This window comes from Carassius gibelio, chromosome B22 (genome assembly GCF_023724105.1).
Source record: "Carassius gibelio isolate Cgi1373 ecotype wild population from Czech Republic chromosome B22, carGib1.2-hapl.c, whole genome shotgun sequence".
Taxonomy (NCBI): domain Eukaryota; kingdom Metazoa; phylum Chordata; class Actinopteri; order Cypriniformes; family Cyprinidae; genus Carassius; species Carassius gibelio.
The window spans coordinates 38499734-38518021 of NC_068417.1; the positions used below are offsets into that span (position 1 = coordinate 38499734).

General features: G+C 37.9%; 1 protein-coding gene across 1 annotated transcript; it reads left to right on the forward strand.

Annotated features, from left to right (window-relative positions):
* Positions 1-8800: 8800 nt before the first annotated feature.
* On the forward strand, positions 8801-15668 carry LOC127987416 (vitellogenin-like). The gene is made up of 28 exons (XM_052589733.1): positions 8801-8934; positions 9146-9166; positions 9279-9430; positions 9559-9810; positions 9899-10060; positions 10151-10299; positions 10390-10540; positions 10623-10780; positions 10855-11020; positions 11105-11230; positions 11319-11537; positions 11623-11840; positions 11911-12008; positions 12120-12244; positions 12312-12413; positions 12514-12633; positions 12744-12930; positions 13019-13121; positions 13202-13387; positions 13495-13606; positions 13713-13902; positions 13988-14268; positions 14340-14384; positions 14471-14548; positions 14639-14845; positions 14921-15063; positions 15159-15297; positions 15381-15668. Exons 1-28 carry the CDS (start codon positions 8895-8897, stop codon positions 15504-15506), a joined length of 4056 nt encoding a protein of 1351 aa, XP_052445693.1. The 5' UTR covers positions 8801-8894; the 3' UTR covers positions 15507-15668.
* Positions 15669-18288: the final 2620 nt, after the last annotated feature.

Genomic DNA, 18288 nt, shown 5'->3' on the forward strand with positions numbered 1-18288 from the left:
TGCCTGGGTCAGCTTTACAAGCTAAATTCTTTGGTCCTTACACGTTGACAAAAAACTGAGTGAAACTGACTATGAAATTTGCACCCCTGATCGTAGGAGGCAAACTAGAGTCTGTCATATCAATATGATGAAGCCCTACATTCTAAGGGATGGAGGTGAAGCTACCGACTTGAAAGTTGTACCTGTCATGTCTGCTGTTTTGCCCCCTGTTTACAGTCCTGAAAATGATGGATTGTTTGGATGTGAGGCAACGTTTTCAGGTGGAAATTTGAAAAACTCAGCCATTCTGTCTGATCTAGACACTTATTTGTCTTATCTTCCGGTTCAACAACGTGGTGAAGTGGGTAAATTAATCAGAGAGTATCCTACTTTATTCTCTGATGTTCCAAGTCAAACGAATGTACTTGTTCATGACATTGATGTTGGTGAGAATCTGCCAATAAAGCAGTTCCTGTATAGAGTTAATCCTGCTAAGGTTGAGATTATGAGGGCTGAAGTCCAGTATTTGCTCCAGAATGGTCTTGCAAAGCCTAGTGAAAATCCCTGGAGTTCACCTTGCTTATAAGTCCCAAAACCAGATTCGACTTGTCGCTTTTGTACGGATTACCGGAAGGTGAATTGTATCACGAAGCCAGATTCTTTTCCCTTGCCCCGTTTAGAAGACTGTGTAGACAGAGTTGGATTGGCTAAGTATTTTACCCAGCTTGATCTTTTGAAAGGCTATTGGCAAGTTCCTTTAACACCCCGAGCTTCAGAAATATCTGCTTTTGTGACTCCAGATAACTTTTTTCAGTACTCTGTTCTCGTTAGGTACTGGCTAACGTTCCAAACTGTGCAGCATATCTGGATGATATTGTCATCTATTCGGATGTAGCAAGAACATCTACAGTCACTTGAGCATGTTTTCAAGTGCTTGGAAAATGCTTTGCTTACTGTGAATTTGGCCAAGTGTGAATTTACAAAAGCAGTTGTAACCAATCTTGGCAAGAAGGTTGGTCAAGGACAAGTGCGATAGTTTTCTTACACAATCCGCTAATTTCGTGTCTTAGGTCATCAATGTGTACTTACGATGGGGAAATGTTTAATTTGGACTCCTCTGTGCGTGCTCTTTGAAGTGGTGACTATAGATCTCCATTATATGAGTCACAGAAAAGAACGGTTTGACCTAAAAATGCCAAAATGGGAACTACTGCGGAAACAAAGACACCTACATCTTGGATGCCCTTGAGGTAAGCTAAAACATATAAAAATTTAATTTGAAAGTGAACCATCCCTTTAAACAGTTCATTCAACACCCCCCCCCCCCCCGCCCACACACACACACACACATCTGCATCACGATGTGGGTAGATTTGCATAACGCCGGGCAAAATTTTCACATATGCATAATGGATAACCTTTTTTCTCGCTGTAGTATTTTTGTTGTAGCACCCCCATGTTGCGGAAATGCCTAGTTGTCATGCCTAGAGCTGATTCTTGCTGGTTGTTGGGGAAATACATAAACTTCGTGCTGTGAATCGGCAGACCAGCTTTCAACGGTGACGAAGCAGAGCCCAGTCCGGGGTTGTCACATGTGGTTGCTGCTCTCTAGCCCACCACCACTCACTCTAGCTGGTCGTGTGTGGCGAAGTGTTTCACTGTGAAAATGAAACTACTTTGTTTGGCCTTCCAAAAGAGGACACGACTATAAATCTGTGAAAATGCCGGCTGTTCTGACTCCCAGACTGTAAGTATGTTTTTGTATATTTAAAGAATTTGCCACTGATGATTAAAACGCAAGTTTTGAGCAAACTTGTTGTTTGTCATTTCTACAATCACAAATTCTGAACTTTCACGCTTAGTAACCCATATATCTGTGTCCTCACCACAGTTCAACAGTGAAAAGAGACCCCTCTCAAATGCGAACATTATTTAAATGATACCGGTACTGTAGTATTTAAAAAAATCATATCATAAGAAAAATAAACATAGATGATGGGCACATGCTTCATTGTCACGGGGACATCTCAGCTGAAGATAATGAGGAAATTTTGCCGCTCCTTTTACCAAGTGCATTCCTAACAAGGGGATAGGGATGATCACTTCCATTTGGAATTTGCCCAGATACTAGTACCGGCCTACCACTATTCACACAGAGTGCAAATTAAATGATGCAGATAGGAAAGCAGGAAAGAATCAATAGGGGAAACAGTAGGGAGACTAGGAAACGGAGGGTATCTGTCCCCGACAAAACTGCCTCCATGGTGAGCCACGATGATGAATCTTGAGAAGGGCCTTATGTAACCAATATCGCATGATCCTGAGATTTGTAGCCCAATAATAAAACTTTAGTTTAGGTAAAGCCATACCCCCGAGTATTTTGGGTCTCTGAAGAAAAGCCTTAAAAATTTGGGGGATCTTTTTAATTCTAAAATAAATCCTAGAATCAGGAAGTCAATTTTATGATTTTTTATTTTTTGTTTTTGTTTTTGAGGAAGGTAAATGGGTAAACACTGAATGTAATAAGAGAATAGTATATCAAGTTTGTATGATATATCAATATTTTCTCTAAAAGCGATTTGGTATAAGGCAATACCATTTATACCAATATATAGTAGTTTGATACGAGTGCATTTGAAAATATAGCATAGTACACAGATTGAGCTGCTATGGAGAAAGTGCATAATCTGAATTGTTCTAAACATGCAACAAGCTTTATATTAAGGCCTTTAAAATCTGGTAAGACATAGTTTATAGTTTCGTTTCGCACAGGGGCGACTCTAGGATTTTTGTTTTAAGGGGGCTCAGCCATGACTGTACACACACACTCCTTTGATAACTATGACTGTACAATTATATTTGTCCCATATTGTCATTATTAAACAAACTGACTGATTTTTCAGAGTGCTGTATCCAAACATGTTAACAAAAAGTTGAGTGGAAGGAAAAAGTGTGGAAGAAAAAGATTCTCAACCAACTGAGAGAACCGCATCCTTATAAGGATTGTCAAGCTAATTTAATTTAAGAATTTAAGTTCACAAGGAACTTCACAAGGAACGGACTGAGGATGGGGTCAAGCAGGGTATATGCAGGAATCTTGAAGTTAATTTTAATACTTTTTCAAGACTTTTTCCAAGACCTTCTCAATATTTTTTAATACCTCACCGCCACTTCAAGCTGTAACCATTTACATCAGTGATACTTTTAACTAAACAGTTTTAGTTTGTGATAAAGACTATAGACCACTCTGATTAATCTAGTGATTATTTTTCCAATGCATCGATTAATCTAACGATTAATTTTTTCAGACTGATTCGACTTCGATTATCTCCCCATTAATTGACTACTAACAATTTATACATGTTGATTTACATATCTGAATGAAAAAACATGAATTCCTTAACATTGCAATATATGTATATTGCTCTTAAAATTACAAAATAAAAGACTGACTAAGAATGCATTACTTTGCACTTGTACAGAGATAGCATTCAATAAAACCTTGAAGCCTTGAAAACACATAGCTTACTGAAACAAGCTTACTGAACACATAGGGACTAGTTTACTGAAAAAAAGTTCTTCTTTCAGATGAAAATAATGACAACTTGATGTCTAGCATTCAATAAAAAAGGTCACCCAAAATACTTGTTTAGAGTAATTGAAAGAATACAGTAACCAATGTAAACTTGAGGGCTAATACAAAGAGTGCTTTTCCAAAAAAAAAAAAAATAATTAACAGTGGGAGCCAGCAGCCTGTCATGGAGAGAAAAAAATCTCAGAATGCTCCACGTGAAACGTTGGCGTTCCGCCCTTTTTCTATTGTGTTTAATGAATTTGGAGGGAGAGAGAGAGAGAAACAAGACAGCGCTCGTGTAGTTTGAAGACTGTGAGTGCGCGAGCGCGCGTGAAACTTTGGTGTTTCGCCCTTTTTCTATCGTGTTTAATGATTTTGATTAATATGCACAAGGGAGAGAGAGAGCAAGAAGCGCTCGTGTTGTTTGAAGACTGTCAGTGCGCGCACACAGCCTGGACTCTCTCTCGTATGTGCCCTGTCAGGAGCAAATAAGGCTTTGACATCCGGCAGAAAAAAAGATCAATGCAGAAAAACCCCTGGATTGGTTATATAACGTTGGACAGAATGTTGATCTGGCCATTGCGTATATTCAGCGCACATAAGGTAAACGTTTTGCAAAAGTTATAGAAATAAAAACAGGTCGATGAATCGATGCACATATTTTGCGTCGACGTCATCGATGACCTCGACGCGCTGTCCCAGCCCTAGTACCTGTTCGATTTTTTTTTTTATATAAATGACTAAATTCACACACTTTTACGATGTTTTTGGTACTCAAATTTTGAAAGTATTTTTTCTGAATTAGCGGTCCAACAGTTTAAGACTTTATAAAGCCGTGATAAGACTTTTTAATACTTTTTAATTAATACTTTTTAATTTTCCCAAAATTGATTTATCACCTTTGAATACTTTTCAAGACCCCGCGGATACCCTGTCCAGGTATACAGACGTGTCAAGGAATTCGGCTACAGTTTTTGTATACCTCTTGTCTTACCTGGGCTAATCAGACGAAGAACTGGACTGTTGTCCAGTGGTCCAAAGTCCTCTTTGCAGATGAGAGCAAGTTTTTTATTTCATTTGGAAACCAAGGTCCTACCATCTGGAGGAAGGGTGGAGAAGCTCATAGCCCAAGTTGTTTGAAGTCCAGAGTTAAGTTTCCTCAGTCTGAGAAGATTTGAGGCCATGTCCACACTAATATGTTTTAGTTTGAAAACGTTTATTTTTCTCTCCATTTTGGCTTTCCGTCCACACTGAGACGGCGTTTTAAGTCAATGAAATCGCCTTCGCATTGTAGTGTGGACTGTGAAAACGTAGGCTTTTGGATATGATGAGGCATGTTTAATCATGTGATGCAGTCCTATGACCAATTCAGCCAAGATGGTGAACGACATTGTACAGCAGTTATTTTGGATGCTCTAATTCTAAACCATTAGAATTTTGGTGATTTTCTATTGCGTTTTGACTGCCTTGTTCAAAATTAATGTACAGTTTGTACTTTATACTCCTGTGTTACTCACAGCAACATCTCCACCTCACTGTCGGTCCATTTAAAAAAACTCAGTGCCTTTCCTCGACATCGTTAAATCCCATCCTACTGTAGATAAACGGTAATATAATACATATATATAATCCCCTTATTAACAACCTAATCATGTGCCTAAAAGAAACACAAATAAAGATAGGTGCAAACAGAATACAGTGACGTCAACCTTGGTTTTGATAAGCAGTTATTTTATGACATAGAATGCGTTGGTGAAACTCATGCATCTGGCAAGAACTTAATACACAAAATAATCATATTGACTCAAGCATTTAACATTTATGAATTAATTAAATGTCAGTAATGAACAAGACTGCACAAATTATAGCGATCACGTGGAAGGTCCGTGTACAGTAAAGTGGATAGTGTACAACACCCCATAATTTATATTCAGCTCTACAGTGCCACCTGCTGACACAGTTTTGTAACTTCTTAGAGAAAATTAAGTAGTTAAAATGAGAAAAAAACTTTCGTTATGTCGAAATAACACAAAAATTAAGTGGTTATAATGAGAAAACGACTTTCATTATGTCGAAACTACAAGAAAATTAAGTCGTTAAAATGATAATAATCAGATAAGAAACTTCCATAATATTGTTTTACTTGAGCCAATGAAAAAATAAATAACTATTTGCTCAAGTTAAAAAATATAGTTGTGAGTTGAACTGAACATCCCTTCACTGTGTCTGCTTGTACAGGGAGTGGACAGGTACTGTACACTCATGCAGGAAAGGGGCTCTTACTTGTGCGCCAGTACACCAACGGCTGTCCGATTCCTGCTATCTGTGCCTCAGACATGTAGCTCTGCACTCCGAGTGCTGAACAGCTGTCCGTGTCCTGCACACAGCTTTCAAAATACTTCTAAATAAATGACATTATAACGAATGATTACAATGGAGTCTGTGTACGCGGACCATTGCCGATTGCGGCATCCCTAGCTAGAAGTAGGCTACTCAAGCCCCTTTTGTTTCTGAATGTTGAATCTTTGCCCCCATGTACCACAAGAGCTGAAGATAACACGGTTATTTTAACAACAGTAACAGAACACATTGAAGCTATAATAGTACAAATAACATTTTTCCAACTGTTTATTATCTGTTTATTTGTAATGAGACAATGCAAAACACTGTTTTCGACTTGCACATAAAAAAATCCCCTTTTTGGATGAAAGTTCTGTACAGTACTAAAATTGGTTTGTCCTTGCTGATCTGAGTTGATCACACTACATGACAAATTATATATATATATATATATATATATATATATATATATATATATATATATATATATATATATATATATATATATATATACTGTATATATATACACTCACCTAAAGGATTATTAGGAACACCTGTTCAATTTCTCATTAATGCAATCATCTAATCAACCAATCACATGGCAGTTGTTTCAATGCATTTAGGGGTGTGGTTCTAGTCAAGACAACCTCCTGAACTCCAAACTGAATGTCAGAATGGGAAAGAAAGGTGATTTAAGCAATTTTAAGTGTGGCATGGTTGTTGGTGCCAGACGGGCCAGTCTGAGTATTTCACAATCTGCTCAGTTACTGGGATTTTCACGCACAACCAGTTCTACGGTTTACAAAGAATGGTATGAAAAGGGAAAAACATCCAGTATGCGGCAGTCCTGTGGGCGAAAATGCCTTGTTGATGCTAGAGGTCAGAGGAGAATGGGCCGATTGATTCAAGCTGATAGAAGAGCAACTTTGACTGAAATAACCACTCGTTACAACCGAGGTATGCAGCAAAGCATTTGTGAAGCCACAACACGCACAACCTTGAGGCGGATGGGCTACAACAGCAGAAGACCCCACCGGGTACCACTCATCTCTACTATAAATAGGAAAAAGAGGCTACAATTTGCATGACCTCACCAAAATTGGACCGTTGAAGACTGGAAAAATGTTGCCTGGTCTGATGAGTCTCGATTTCTGTTGAGACATTCAGATGGTAGAGTCAGAATTTGGCATTAACAGAATGAGCTGCTGGTGGTGTAATGGTGTGGGGGATGTTTTCTTGGCCGCTTAAGGCCCCTTCGTGCCAATTGGGAATCATTTAAATGCCACGGCCTACTTAAGCATTGTTTCTGACTATGTCCATCCCTTTATGACCACCATGTACCCATCCTCTGATGGCTACTTCCAGCAGGATAATGCACCATGTCACGAAGCTCGAATAATTACAAATTGGTTTCTTGAACATGACAATGAGTTCACTGTACTAAAATGGCCCCCACAGTCACCAGATCTCAACCCAATAGAGCATCTTTGGGATGTGGTGGAAAGGGAGCTTTGTGCCCTGGATGTGCATCCCACAAATCTCCATCAACTGCAAGATTCTATCCTATCAATATGGGCCGACATTTCTAAAGAATGCTTTCAGCAACTTGTTGATTCAATGCCACATAGAATTAAGGCAGTTCTGAAGGTGAAAGGGGGTCAAAAACAGTATTAGTATGGTGTTCCTATTATTCCTTTAGGTGAGTGTACATGTATGTATGTATATATATATATATATATATATATATATATATATATATATATATATATATATATATATATATATATATTATACAGTACAGACCAAAAGTTTGGACACACCTTCTCATTCAAAGAGTTTTCTTTATTGTCATGACTATGAAAATTCTAGAGTCACACTGAAGGCATCAAGGGCTATTTGACCAAGAAGGAGAGTGATGGGGTGCTGCGCCAGATGACCTGGCCTCCACAGTCACCGGACCTGAACCCAATCAAGATGGTTTAGGGGGTGAGCTGGACCACAGACAGAAGGCAAAAGGGCCAACAAGTGCTAAGCATCTCTCGGGGAACTCCTTCAAGACTGTTGGAAGACCATTTCAGGTGACTACCTCTTGAAGCTCATCAAGAGAATGCCAAGAGTGTGCAAAGCAGTAATCAAAGCAAAAGGTGGCTACTCTGAAGAACCTAGAATATGACATATTTTCAGTTGTTTCACACTTTTATTGTTATGTATATAATTCCATATATAATGCCACATGTGTTAATTCATAGTTTTGATGCCTTCAGTGTGAATCTACAATTTTCATAGTCATGAATATAAAGAAAACTCTTTGAATGAGAAGGTGTGTCCAAAGTTATTATTTATGGTCTCTGAATATAGATTTCATCTTTAAATCAATGAAGTCTGCTGTTACTGAATATTCACAATAATACCCGTTCTTAATGCATTTAATAAAAATAACTTGATTTAACCATTATAAAACTATCCACAGATCATGCCACGTATAGTTACAAAGTTCATCCAATGTTTTTGCAGTCTTACATTAAAATAAATAAACTAATATGGACTTTAACAGTTTTTAAGATTAAGGGCCAGGGTAACCTAACCTGGAACTGATAGCTAACAAAAAAAGTAAAAAAAAATTTTTTAGTATAAGTATTATAGCTTACTCTATAGATATATGTATTTATAAAAACTTAAATTTGGTTGCTTAAGCATTGTTTAATGTGTATGATATAGCTGGAAATAGAATTGCCTATTTGAAGATAAAAGTCAAATGAACAGCATTTCACTGTGAATGTAGACATAAAGAATGTCAATTTGTCAGGCCAGGTTAACCTAACCTCTGACTGATATTTCTGTTAAAATAAGTTGACTTTTCTTGTTAAGTTTTCTCTTGTGTGTAATTTGATATGCACTTAAAGACATCGGTTAATAATTAATTTAAGTTTTAATAATTGGTCAGCAAGAAATCACTATAAAAGGTCTGTTTCTCTGAAGTGTTCTTTACAAACCATCAGCCATGAGAGCTCTTGTGCTTGCCCTGACTGTGGCCCTTGTGGGTAAGTCAAAATATATTTATATTTATATATATATATATATATATATATATATATATATATATATATATATATATATATATATATATATATATATATATATATATATACATTTTTATTTTATTTTCTCTCTTTATACTTATTTAAAAAAATAGAACCTCTTGAAAGTATTCTCTCTCTCTGTATATATATTCACATACATATTTTTTTTCAGCATGTCAACAGATCAACCTTGGTAAGTAATATGACTTGGAAAATGAGTTTGTAAGTGGTTACTTACACTGCATTACTGCTTCTTAAAATTAATGGTTATAACAACAGACTTAAAAATAGTCTACCCTTTTCAGTCCCAGAGTTTGCCCCTGATAAGACCTATGTGTACAAGTATGAGGCTCTACTCTTGGGCGGTCTTCCTCAAGAAGGTTTGGCCAGAGCAGGTATAAAGGTCAACAGCAAGGTTCACCTCAGTGCTGTGACAGAGAACACCTTTCTGATGAAGGTAATGATTTAGAACTGTAGAAATTGCTAGATTTTCACACTTAAAGAAAATTACAACAACAAAAATATGCCGTAACTGGATGTTAAAAACAACAATGCCCTAATTTAAATGGAAAATGTCCCTTACAGCTCATGGAACCTGTAATCTACGAGTACGCTGGTATTTGGCCAAAGGATCCATTTTTTCCTGCCACTAAGCTCACCTCAGCATTGGCTGCTCAGCTTCAGATTCCCATCAAGTTTGAGTATGCTAATGGTGTGGTTGGAAAGGTATTTGCCCCTGCAGGAGTCTCCCCTACTGTATTGAACTTACACAGAGGTATACTCAACATCCTTCAGCTCAACCTCAAGAAGACCCAGAACATCTATGAGCTGCAAGAGGTGAGAAATTAATCCTAAGAACATTTATAAAGGCATTAAGAAAGCCTTTTTGAGTTCTGCAGTCTTATTTTTTGACTCGTCCTTCCAGGCTGGAGCTCAGGGAGTGTGCAGGACCCACTATGTCATCAGTGAGGATCCAAAAGCCAACCACATTACCGTAACCAAGTCTAAGGATCTGAGCCACTGCCAGGAGAGAATCATGAAGGATGTTGGTTTGGCATACACTGAGAGGTGTCATGAATGCACAGAGGTAATGAACAAGACTGGAATGACTTGAAATATTCCCTCAACAATATAATTTTTTAAATGTTAAATTCATCACATACCTTTCTCTCAACAGAGAATCAAGAGTCTGATAGAAACTGCAACTTACAATTACATCATGAAACCGGCGTCCGCTGGTGTACTAATCGCTGAAGCAACAGTTGAGGAAGTGCATCAGTTTTCACCTTTCAATGAGATTCATGGTGCTGCTCAGATGGAAGCAAAGTATGACTGATCCTCTGTGAGAAATATGAACTAACAATATGCCCAACACATTTCATTATGTTGACTTTCAAAAATAATTATTTGTTTCAGACAAACCTTGGCTTTTGTTGAGATTGAGAAGACCCCTGTTGCTCCAATCAAAGCTGATTACTTGGCTCGTGGATCCCTGCAATATGAGTTTGCAACTGAGATTCTTCAGACCCCCATTCATCTAATGAAGATCAGTGATGCTCCAGCCCAGGTAATACTTTAACTATCTCAGAGTCAAACCCTTTGAACCACACTGAACATATCAACTGAAACTAGCTCTTACTCTCTTCTAGATCATCGAGATCCTAAAGCACCTTGTTGCAAACAATGTGGACATGGTCCATGAAGACGCTCCACTCAAGTTTGTTCAGCTCATCCAGCTCCTGCGTGTTTCCACCCTGGAGAACATTGAGGCTATCTGGGCTCAGTTCAAGGACAAACCAGCTTACAGGTACAATTTGTCAGCAATACATTAATGGGATTTTTTTAATTTTTTATTTACATTTTAAACAATGACTCTGTTAGGCGCTGGCTCCTGGATGCTCTTCCTTCGGTTGGCACACCAGTCATTGTAAAATTCATCAAGGAGAAGTTCCTGGCTGGTGAACTTACCCTTCCAGAGTTCATTCAGGCTCTTGTGGTTGCTTTGCACATGGTCACTGCTGATCTGGAAACAATGCAATTGACAGCTGTGAGTAAATCTAACTATACTCAAAATGCTGTTCTTCAAATCTTACCCAATTCAAATTAATAATTTTTTTATTTTGCTGAACAGAGTTTGGTTACACACGAGAAAATTGCCAAAGTCCCAGCTCTCCGTGAAGTTGTAATGCTTGGATATGGTTCCATGATTGCCAGGCACTGTGTTGCAGTTCCCACTTGTTCTTCTGAGCTCCTCAGGGTAAACAATTCAAGTCTTACATTTTACCTTTTCAGATTTTCATTTACCTTTTCAGATTTTCTAATTGTATGTGCCTCAATCTCCTCAGCCCATTCATGATATTGCTGCAGAGGCAACTTCTAAAAATGACATTCCTGAAATCACATTGGCTCTTAAAGTTCTGGGCAATGCTGGTCACCCTGCTAGTCTTAAACCCATCATGAAGCTCCTGCCAGGACTGAGAACTGCAGCTACATCTCTGCCCCTTAGAGTCCAGGTTGATGCTATCTTGGCCCTGAGGAACATTGCCAAGAAGGAACCAAAACTGGCAAGTGTCAGTCATTGTAGGAATGAATTATTGTAAAATGGCCCATTTTTTTCCAACAATAAACTGACCTTGTTTCTTGCCACAGGTTCAGCCAGTGGCTCTGCAGCTTGTGTTGGATAGAGCTCTCCACCCAGAAGTGCGCATGGTTGCTTGTATTGTATTGTTTGAGGCCAAGCCATCAGTGGCTCTTGTCTCCAGTCTTGCTGGTGCTCTGAAGACTGAAACCAACATGCATGTTGTGAGCTTTGCTTATTCCCACATCAAGTCCTTGACCAGAATCACTGCTCCTGATATGGCAGCTGTGTAAGAAGTTTTATCATACATTTTATTTATCATGCCAAATGAGCATTTTAATAATAGTTGTCTATTTCAGTGCTGGTGCAGCTAATGTTGCCATCAAGCTCATGAGCCGCAAGCTAGACAGACTTAGCTACCGTTTCAGCAGAGCCCTTCAGCTGGACTTCTATCATAGTAAGTTTTGCAAAATTCTCAAGAAAGCTTACAAATGATGTGTTGGGTGTTTTATTAAAATGTATACTGTAAAAGACTGCATCAATGATATTCTTTCCTATGTCTGTGCAGCTTCACTCATGGTTGGAGCTGCTGGCAGTGCCTACATGATCAATGATGCTGCAACCATCCTGCCCAGAGCTGTTGTAGCTAAAGCACGTGCTTATCTGGCTGGAGCTGCTGCTGATGTTCTTGAGGTGGGTAGAAAATCTGATTCATGCTTAAAAATGTTTCAGCCTTCACTCAATCCATGCTCGCAAACAGATTGGTGTAAGAACTGAAGGAATCCAGGAGGCTCTTCTGAAATCTCCTGCTGCAGATGAAGGTGTTGACCAAATCACAAAGATTAAGCGCACCCTGAGAGCAGTACGTTTTCATATCCAATGCACTGTTTAATTTTATACTTGTAAGCAATATTACAAACATGACAGGGAAAATGTGTATGACTTATGTTTTACCCCTCAAGCTCACAAACTGGAAGGACTTACCAAACAATCAGCCATTGGCTTCAGCCTACATTAAATTACTTGGACAAGAAGTGGCTTTTGTCAAGATTGACAAGACCATCATTGAAGAAGCTATACCGGTATTGTGTTGTAGTTTATCTCTTCTCTTTCATTACTATTTCTTTTTTAGATTTTTCTCACAAATTATTGTCATAATTAGAAATAAGATTCTCATTAACACTATCCCCAGATTGTGAGTGGAACCAAATCACGTGAAATGTTGAAGGCGGCTCTTAAAGCTTTGCAGGAAGGAATTGCCTGGCAGTATGCCAAACCTCTGCTTGCAGCTGAAGTGCGTCGTATCTTGCCAACAGCAGTTGGTTTGCCCATGGAGTTTAGTTTGTACACTGCTGCCGTTGCTGCTGCAAGTGTCAATGGTATGTTTTTTCTTAGAATCTTAAATCCTTTTCTTCTTATATGTTGGGGTCGCCACTTATGTTGATGTGGCTCCTTTCTGCCTTTTAGTTAAGGCCACCATTACACCTCCTCTCCCTGAGGAGATTGAGACCATGACTCTTGAGCAGCTGAAGAAGACTGATATTCAACTCCAGGCTGAAGCTAGACCAAGGTACACTTTTACAGCTACATTCATAGAGATGAGATATAATGCACACAACAAGCTCTTTACAATCTCCTTTATTTTCTCAGTATTGCTCTCCAGACCTTTGCTGTGATGGGAGTGAACACTGCCTTGATCCAAGCTGCTGTTATGGCGAGAGGAAAAATCCGTACAATTGCTCCTGGAAAAGTAGCTGCAAGAGCAGACATTCTCAAGGGCTACTACAAGGTGGAGGCTCTGCCTGTTGAGGTTCCTGAACATATTGCTGCTCTGAGGTAATGAAATCTTAGTGATGCCAGTGAAGAAAAAGTTTTGAACCAATTATTAATTCATATTGTTTCTAAAAAGTCAAATGCAAGTCATCTTCTTCTTGTTCTGACAGCTTTGAGACTCTTGCTGTGGTCAGAAACATTGAAGAGCCTTCTGCTGAGAGGACTGTTCCTTTAGTATCTGAGTTGGCTGTGCAGAAATCCCAGACATCTGCTGAATATATGGTAAACTTTGATCACTCACACAACTTACTGTGTATGGTCTAGTATGCTGAGCATTCATTTGCTTCACATTGTTAGACTCATTATAATACTTGATTTTTCTTTCCAGTCATCTGAGAATTCAGATGAGGTTCCTATGAGAGCTCCTGCTCCATTTGACAAGACTCTCTGTCTTGCTGTCCCATACATTGAAATCAAGGGATGCGTTGAGGTGCACTCTCACAATACTGCTTTTATCAGAAATACTCCTCTGTTCTACATTATTGGACACCACACAGCCCGTGTTACAGTGGCAAGAGGTATACTTACAGAATTTATTACATTCATGAAACTCAATAATTTTCAAATAAAATGATAATTAAGGGTCTGTTGTTTTGGCTTTAGCGGAAGGTCCTGCAGTTGAAAGACTGGAGCTTGAAGTCCAAGTTGGTCCTAGAGCTGCCGAGAGGCTCCTTAAGCAAATCAGTCTCATTGATGAGGAGACTGCAGAAGGAAAGGCTTTCCTGTTGAAACTGAAGGGCATCCTGGAGACTGAAGATAAAAACAGGAACTTTTCTGAAAGCAGCAGCAGCAGCCGCAGCAGCAGTAGTAGGAGTAGCAGCAGCAGCAGCAGCAGAAGCAGCAGCAGTTCAAGCTCCTCAGGGTCCAGGTCTCGTGTGACCAAGGTGAGGATGAGGAATGTCATGTGTGATAAATCTGTATATTAATTTGTACTGAATACTTTATTTATTTTTAGACTGCCACCATCATGGAGGCTTTCGGGAAATTCCACAAGGATCGGGTAATTACTAAAAATATTTTAGTCAACAACATAGTTTCTTTAGATCAAACACTTATCAGACACTTATAAAACCTTATTTCTTGCAGTATTTGGCACCCCATGGTGACTCAAAGAAAGTTAGCAGTGGAAGTTCCGGATCTAGCTTTGAGCGTATCCAGAAACAGGTGAATCAATTAATGTCATTTGTTTTGTCATAATAACAGAAAACTCTAACTAAAATAAGATATTTATCTTTGTATGGTGTATGCTTTCAGGCTAAGTTTCTCGGAAATTCAGGTTCACCTGTTTTTGCTGTCATTGCCCGTGCTGTGAGAGCTGACCACAAACTGCTGGGCTACCAACTTGCTGCTTACTTTGACAAACCAACTGCAAGAGTGCAAATTGTTGTTTCTTCCATCGCTGAAAATGACAACCTGAAGATCTGTGTTGATGGGGCTGTGCTGAGCAAGCACAAAATGACTGTAAGTGTTGAAGTGTGATTAAAAAATTGTAGGGAATAATTTCTTCTCAGGTTTAACTACAACTCTGTTTTTCAGGCCAAGCTTGCTTGGGGTCCAGAGTGCCAGCAGTATGCAGTCACTGCTAAAGCGGAGGCTGGTGTACTGGGTGAATTCCCTGCTGCGCGTTTAGAGCTGGAATGGGAGAGGCTGCCGATTACTGTCACCAGCTATGCTAAAAAGTAAGGTTCATCAGCACAGAACAACAAATGTATGAAGTGATGTAGAAAATGACACTGACTTAATAATTATTATCGGTGTATCCTACCCCAATTAGAATGTCCAAACACATCCCTATGGCGGCTTTCCAGACAGGATTCAGACTTGAAAGAGTAACGAACAGTGAGAAAGAGATTGAACTTACTGCAGCCTTGCCAACCCAGAGGTCCTTGAATGTCATTGCCAGGATTCCAGAGGTGAAATAGTTTCCCTTTAAATTATTATATCTCATGAAGATATAAACAGAAAATACAATTCATTTTTCTCTCCGCTGTTCTAGATGACACTGTCAAGAATGGGTATTCCTCTCCCCTTCACTGTTCCCATCAATCCAGATGGATCTCTTTCCATTCATATTGATGAGGACATTCTCTCCTGGATCCAGAAACATATCAAGGAAGAATAAGAGATAAAAATAATATTTGACATTTTTCTGAAGAAAATGTTGAGCTCTGTTAATGTATATTTAAGTATTCGACAGTTTTATTGAAAGCATTACCGCTGTTGTCATGCACAGTATGTAATGTAATGCAGTTTAATGCTAATAAATACCTTGCAAGTGAAACAATCTCTTTTCAATTTTAATTTTCATTCTCTTCATTTTTTCTAAAGTAACAAGTAAAGTTGCACATTACTATATAAATTTACACAATATTTGATTAACTTTTTTTCAGATGTAATGCAAGTTACTTTTCAGTTTAAATAAGTAAAGTTGCACATTACTATATAAATTTACACATTAATATTTGATTAACTTTTTTTCAGAAGTAATGCAAGTTACTTTTCAGTTTAAATAATTTGCATTAAAACATTTTAAAGTACTGAATAAAATCAAACTTAGTCTTGCAAAATCCCACACTCGTGTGTGCATGGGACAGACACCGGTAAGAAATGAGAAGGCAGGCCAGAGCTTTACTTTAATTTTATGGAAGTATTCTCATCATTTTTATTTTCTGAGAAAAGGAGAAAGGAATAGTTAATTATAGATTATGTGTAGATAAAAAATGTCAACTGCAAAAAACTAAAAACAAAATATCCACATTAATAAAATAACAGCACAAAGGCAGAACAACAGAGGTTCAATCAAAACATGTTATACTACTTAAACAGTAGAAAAACAATTTTAAAGAATGCAACCATCTTGGGTTTCTATCTATTATTTTTATCAAACATAAAAATTCCAGTACGAAACTGTGATACTGATCTAATTAGAAAAAGAAGAGAGGCATTTTTTTTAAGAAAGTGAAAAATAAATATAAAATAATAATAAAAATAATAAAATAACAATTAATTAACTGTAACATGTGGTCTTACAAGAAATCAAGAACCACATAGTACAGACAAAAGTTGAGGTGCACTTTGGATGTTTAGCCATTTGTGTTCGCAGTATATAACAATCCCATTTCCTCCAATAATTTTCATCTTTATTCTTCTGTAACCATAGGGGGAACATTGTTTGTTCAATAGAACATATTTGGCTGACAATATTTAGGAGAATTATCTTAATTTTATTTTAATCTTAATCTTAATCTTAAAACAACATTTAGTAACTGCTTTCTTGCATGCAACTAAAAACATCAAGAAATAGCTATCACTTTTATTCAAAACCTGTGGCGTGACCCCTAGAAACATAGTGGGAAATGACACATCTATGTTAAAGGCTTAAAGCCTATTACCCTTGATTTTAATTGCCCTGCCCTTCCCTTCCCCTAAAACTGCATATGTGGAAATAACCAAAAAATGTGACCAGAGTCTGCTTGTACAGAACCACACTCTCTCCAGCAAGGGTGCTGTTTCCAAGAGAACTTAAATTTCTCTGCATTTCTTAACATTTCAACCCAAAATTAACGAATTCCTCTCCAGATTAATGTATCATAAAATACTTAGTTTTCCATGCAAGAAGCCATTAATCTTCTGATATTTGCTCCCTCATGTCTTTCTCCTATCGCTGCCTGATGTATTCCGCTGAATTTTATTAATTGCAAGGATAGCACTATACAGTTTGCCTATGACCCCTTTGATATTTTCAGCCTCACATGGAACTGTAAAAGTTTGAATAGATTTAGAAAAAAATATCCTCATTGGGGCTTCTGATCTCTTACCTCTATTAATTTTACCTTTATTTGAAACTTAAAATGTTTAACCACCTCCATCCACTGCTTGACAGAGTGGCCCACACATTGATTCTGTATTAGATGTATATCATTTACTTGCTCTATGCATCTTATAACCGATTGTATAGGAGTGTCCATCAAAGACAATTCTATATACTTCCACTTAGCTGCATAATTAGGACAACACAACAATCCTAGTGGATTTAATCTGTTCTGTAAAGAGAATAATTGTTTAAGGTCTGGGATTACCTGGACACATATGTACGGTGAACAAAGAGGAAATAAAGTTTGCTATGATATGTTATGTCTGGGTCCTGTCTCGTGCTTCCAGTTAACATAACATGGTGTCTGAAGTTTAACCTGTTAGCCAGCACCCCCCCATTATGGGACTCACAACTGAAAGTGCTCTACCTAAATTAAAATTGTAACAGTTCCTTACTTCAGTTTGTTACACACATAATTTTGGTGTCTTTGGAAAGAAGACCCTTTGGGCTGTACTTTTTGTCAACCATAGTTGATAATGCTCCAAAATATTAAAAGTTATAGACACTGAAGTGGTTGAATTTTTTTTTACCACGCTGAATCATGGAACAATCTAGAAAAGTAATGTTTGAAAGTCAAATGTCTCATGAGTTTCTATTTCAAATCTGAAGGAGATACCATGAAAAATTAAGATTCCGGCAAATATTTTTCTGAGACTATGTCTAGTCCCCCCGCCCCACCCCCACAAATATAAAAAATACTGTATTGAAGGGTTCTACAAACTATTATATTCATTAAACATACCACTGCATTTTTTTTCAATTATAAAACACTAGAGAAAAACACTTACAGTGATGTATTTCAGCACTAGGAAAATACAATAAGAATCATTTGAGTAAGTAATTTGAGTTAGTAAAATGTAACTTTGTATGCCAATGACAGAACATCATGAGATTGATAGAAATGCAGCATTTACAATGATTTATAATGAAAACAGGTGCTGATGTACTGATGGCCAGTTATAGAGATGGTAATCATTTCACGAGTTCACCCTTACATCTAATCTGAAGGCGAATAGTAGGCATATTTTGG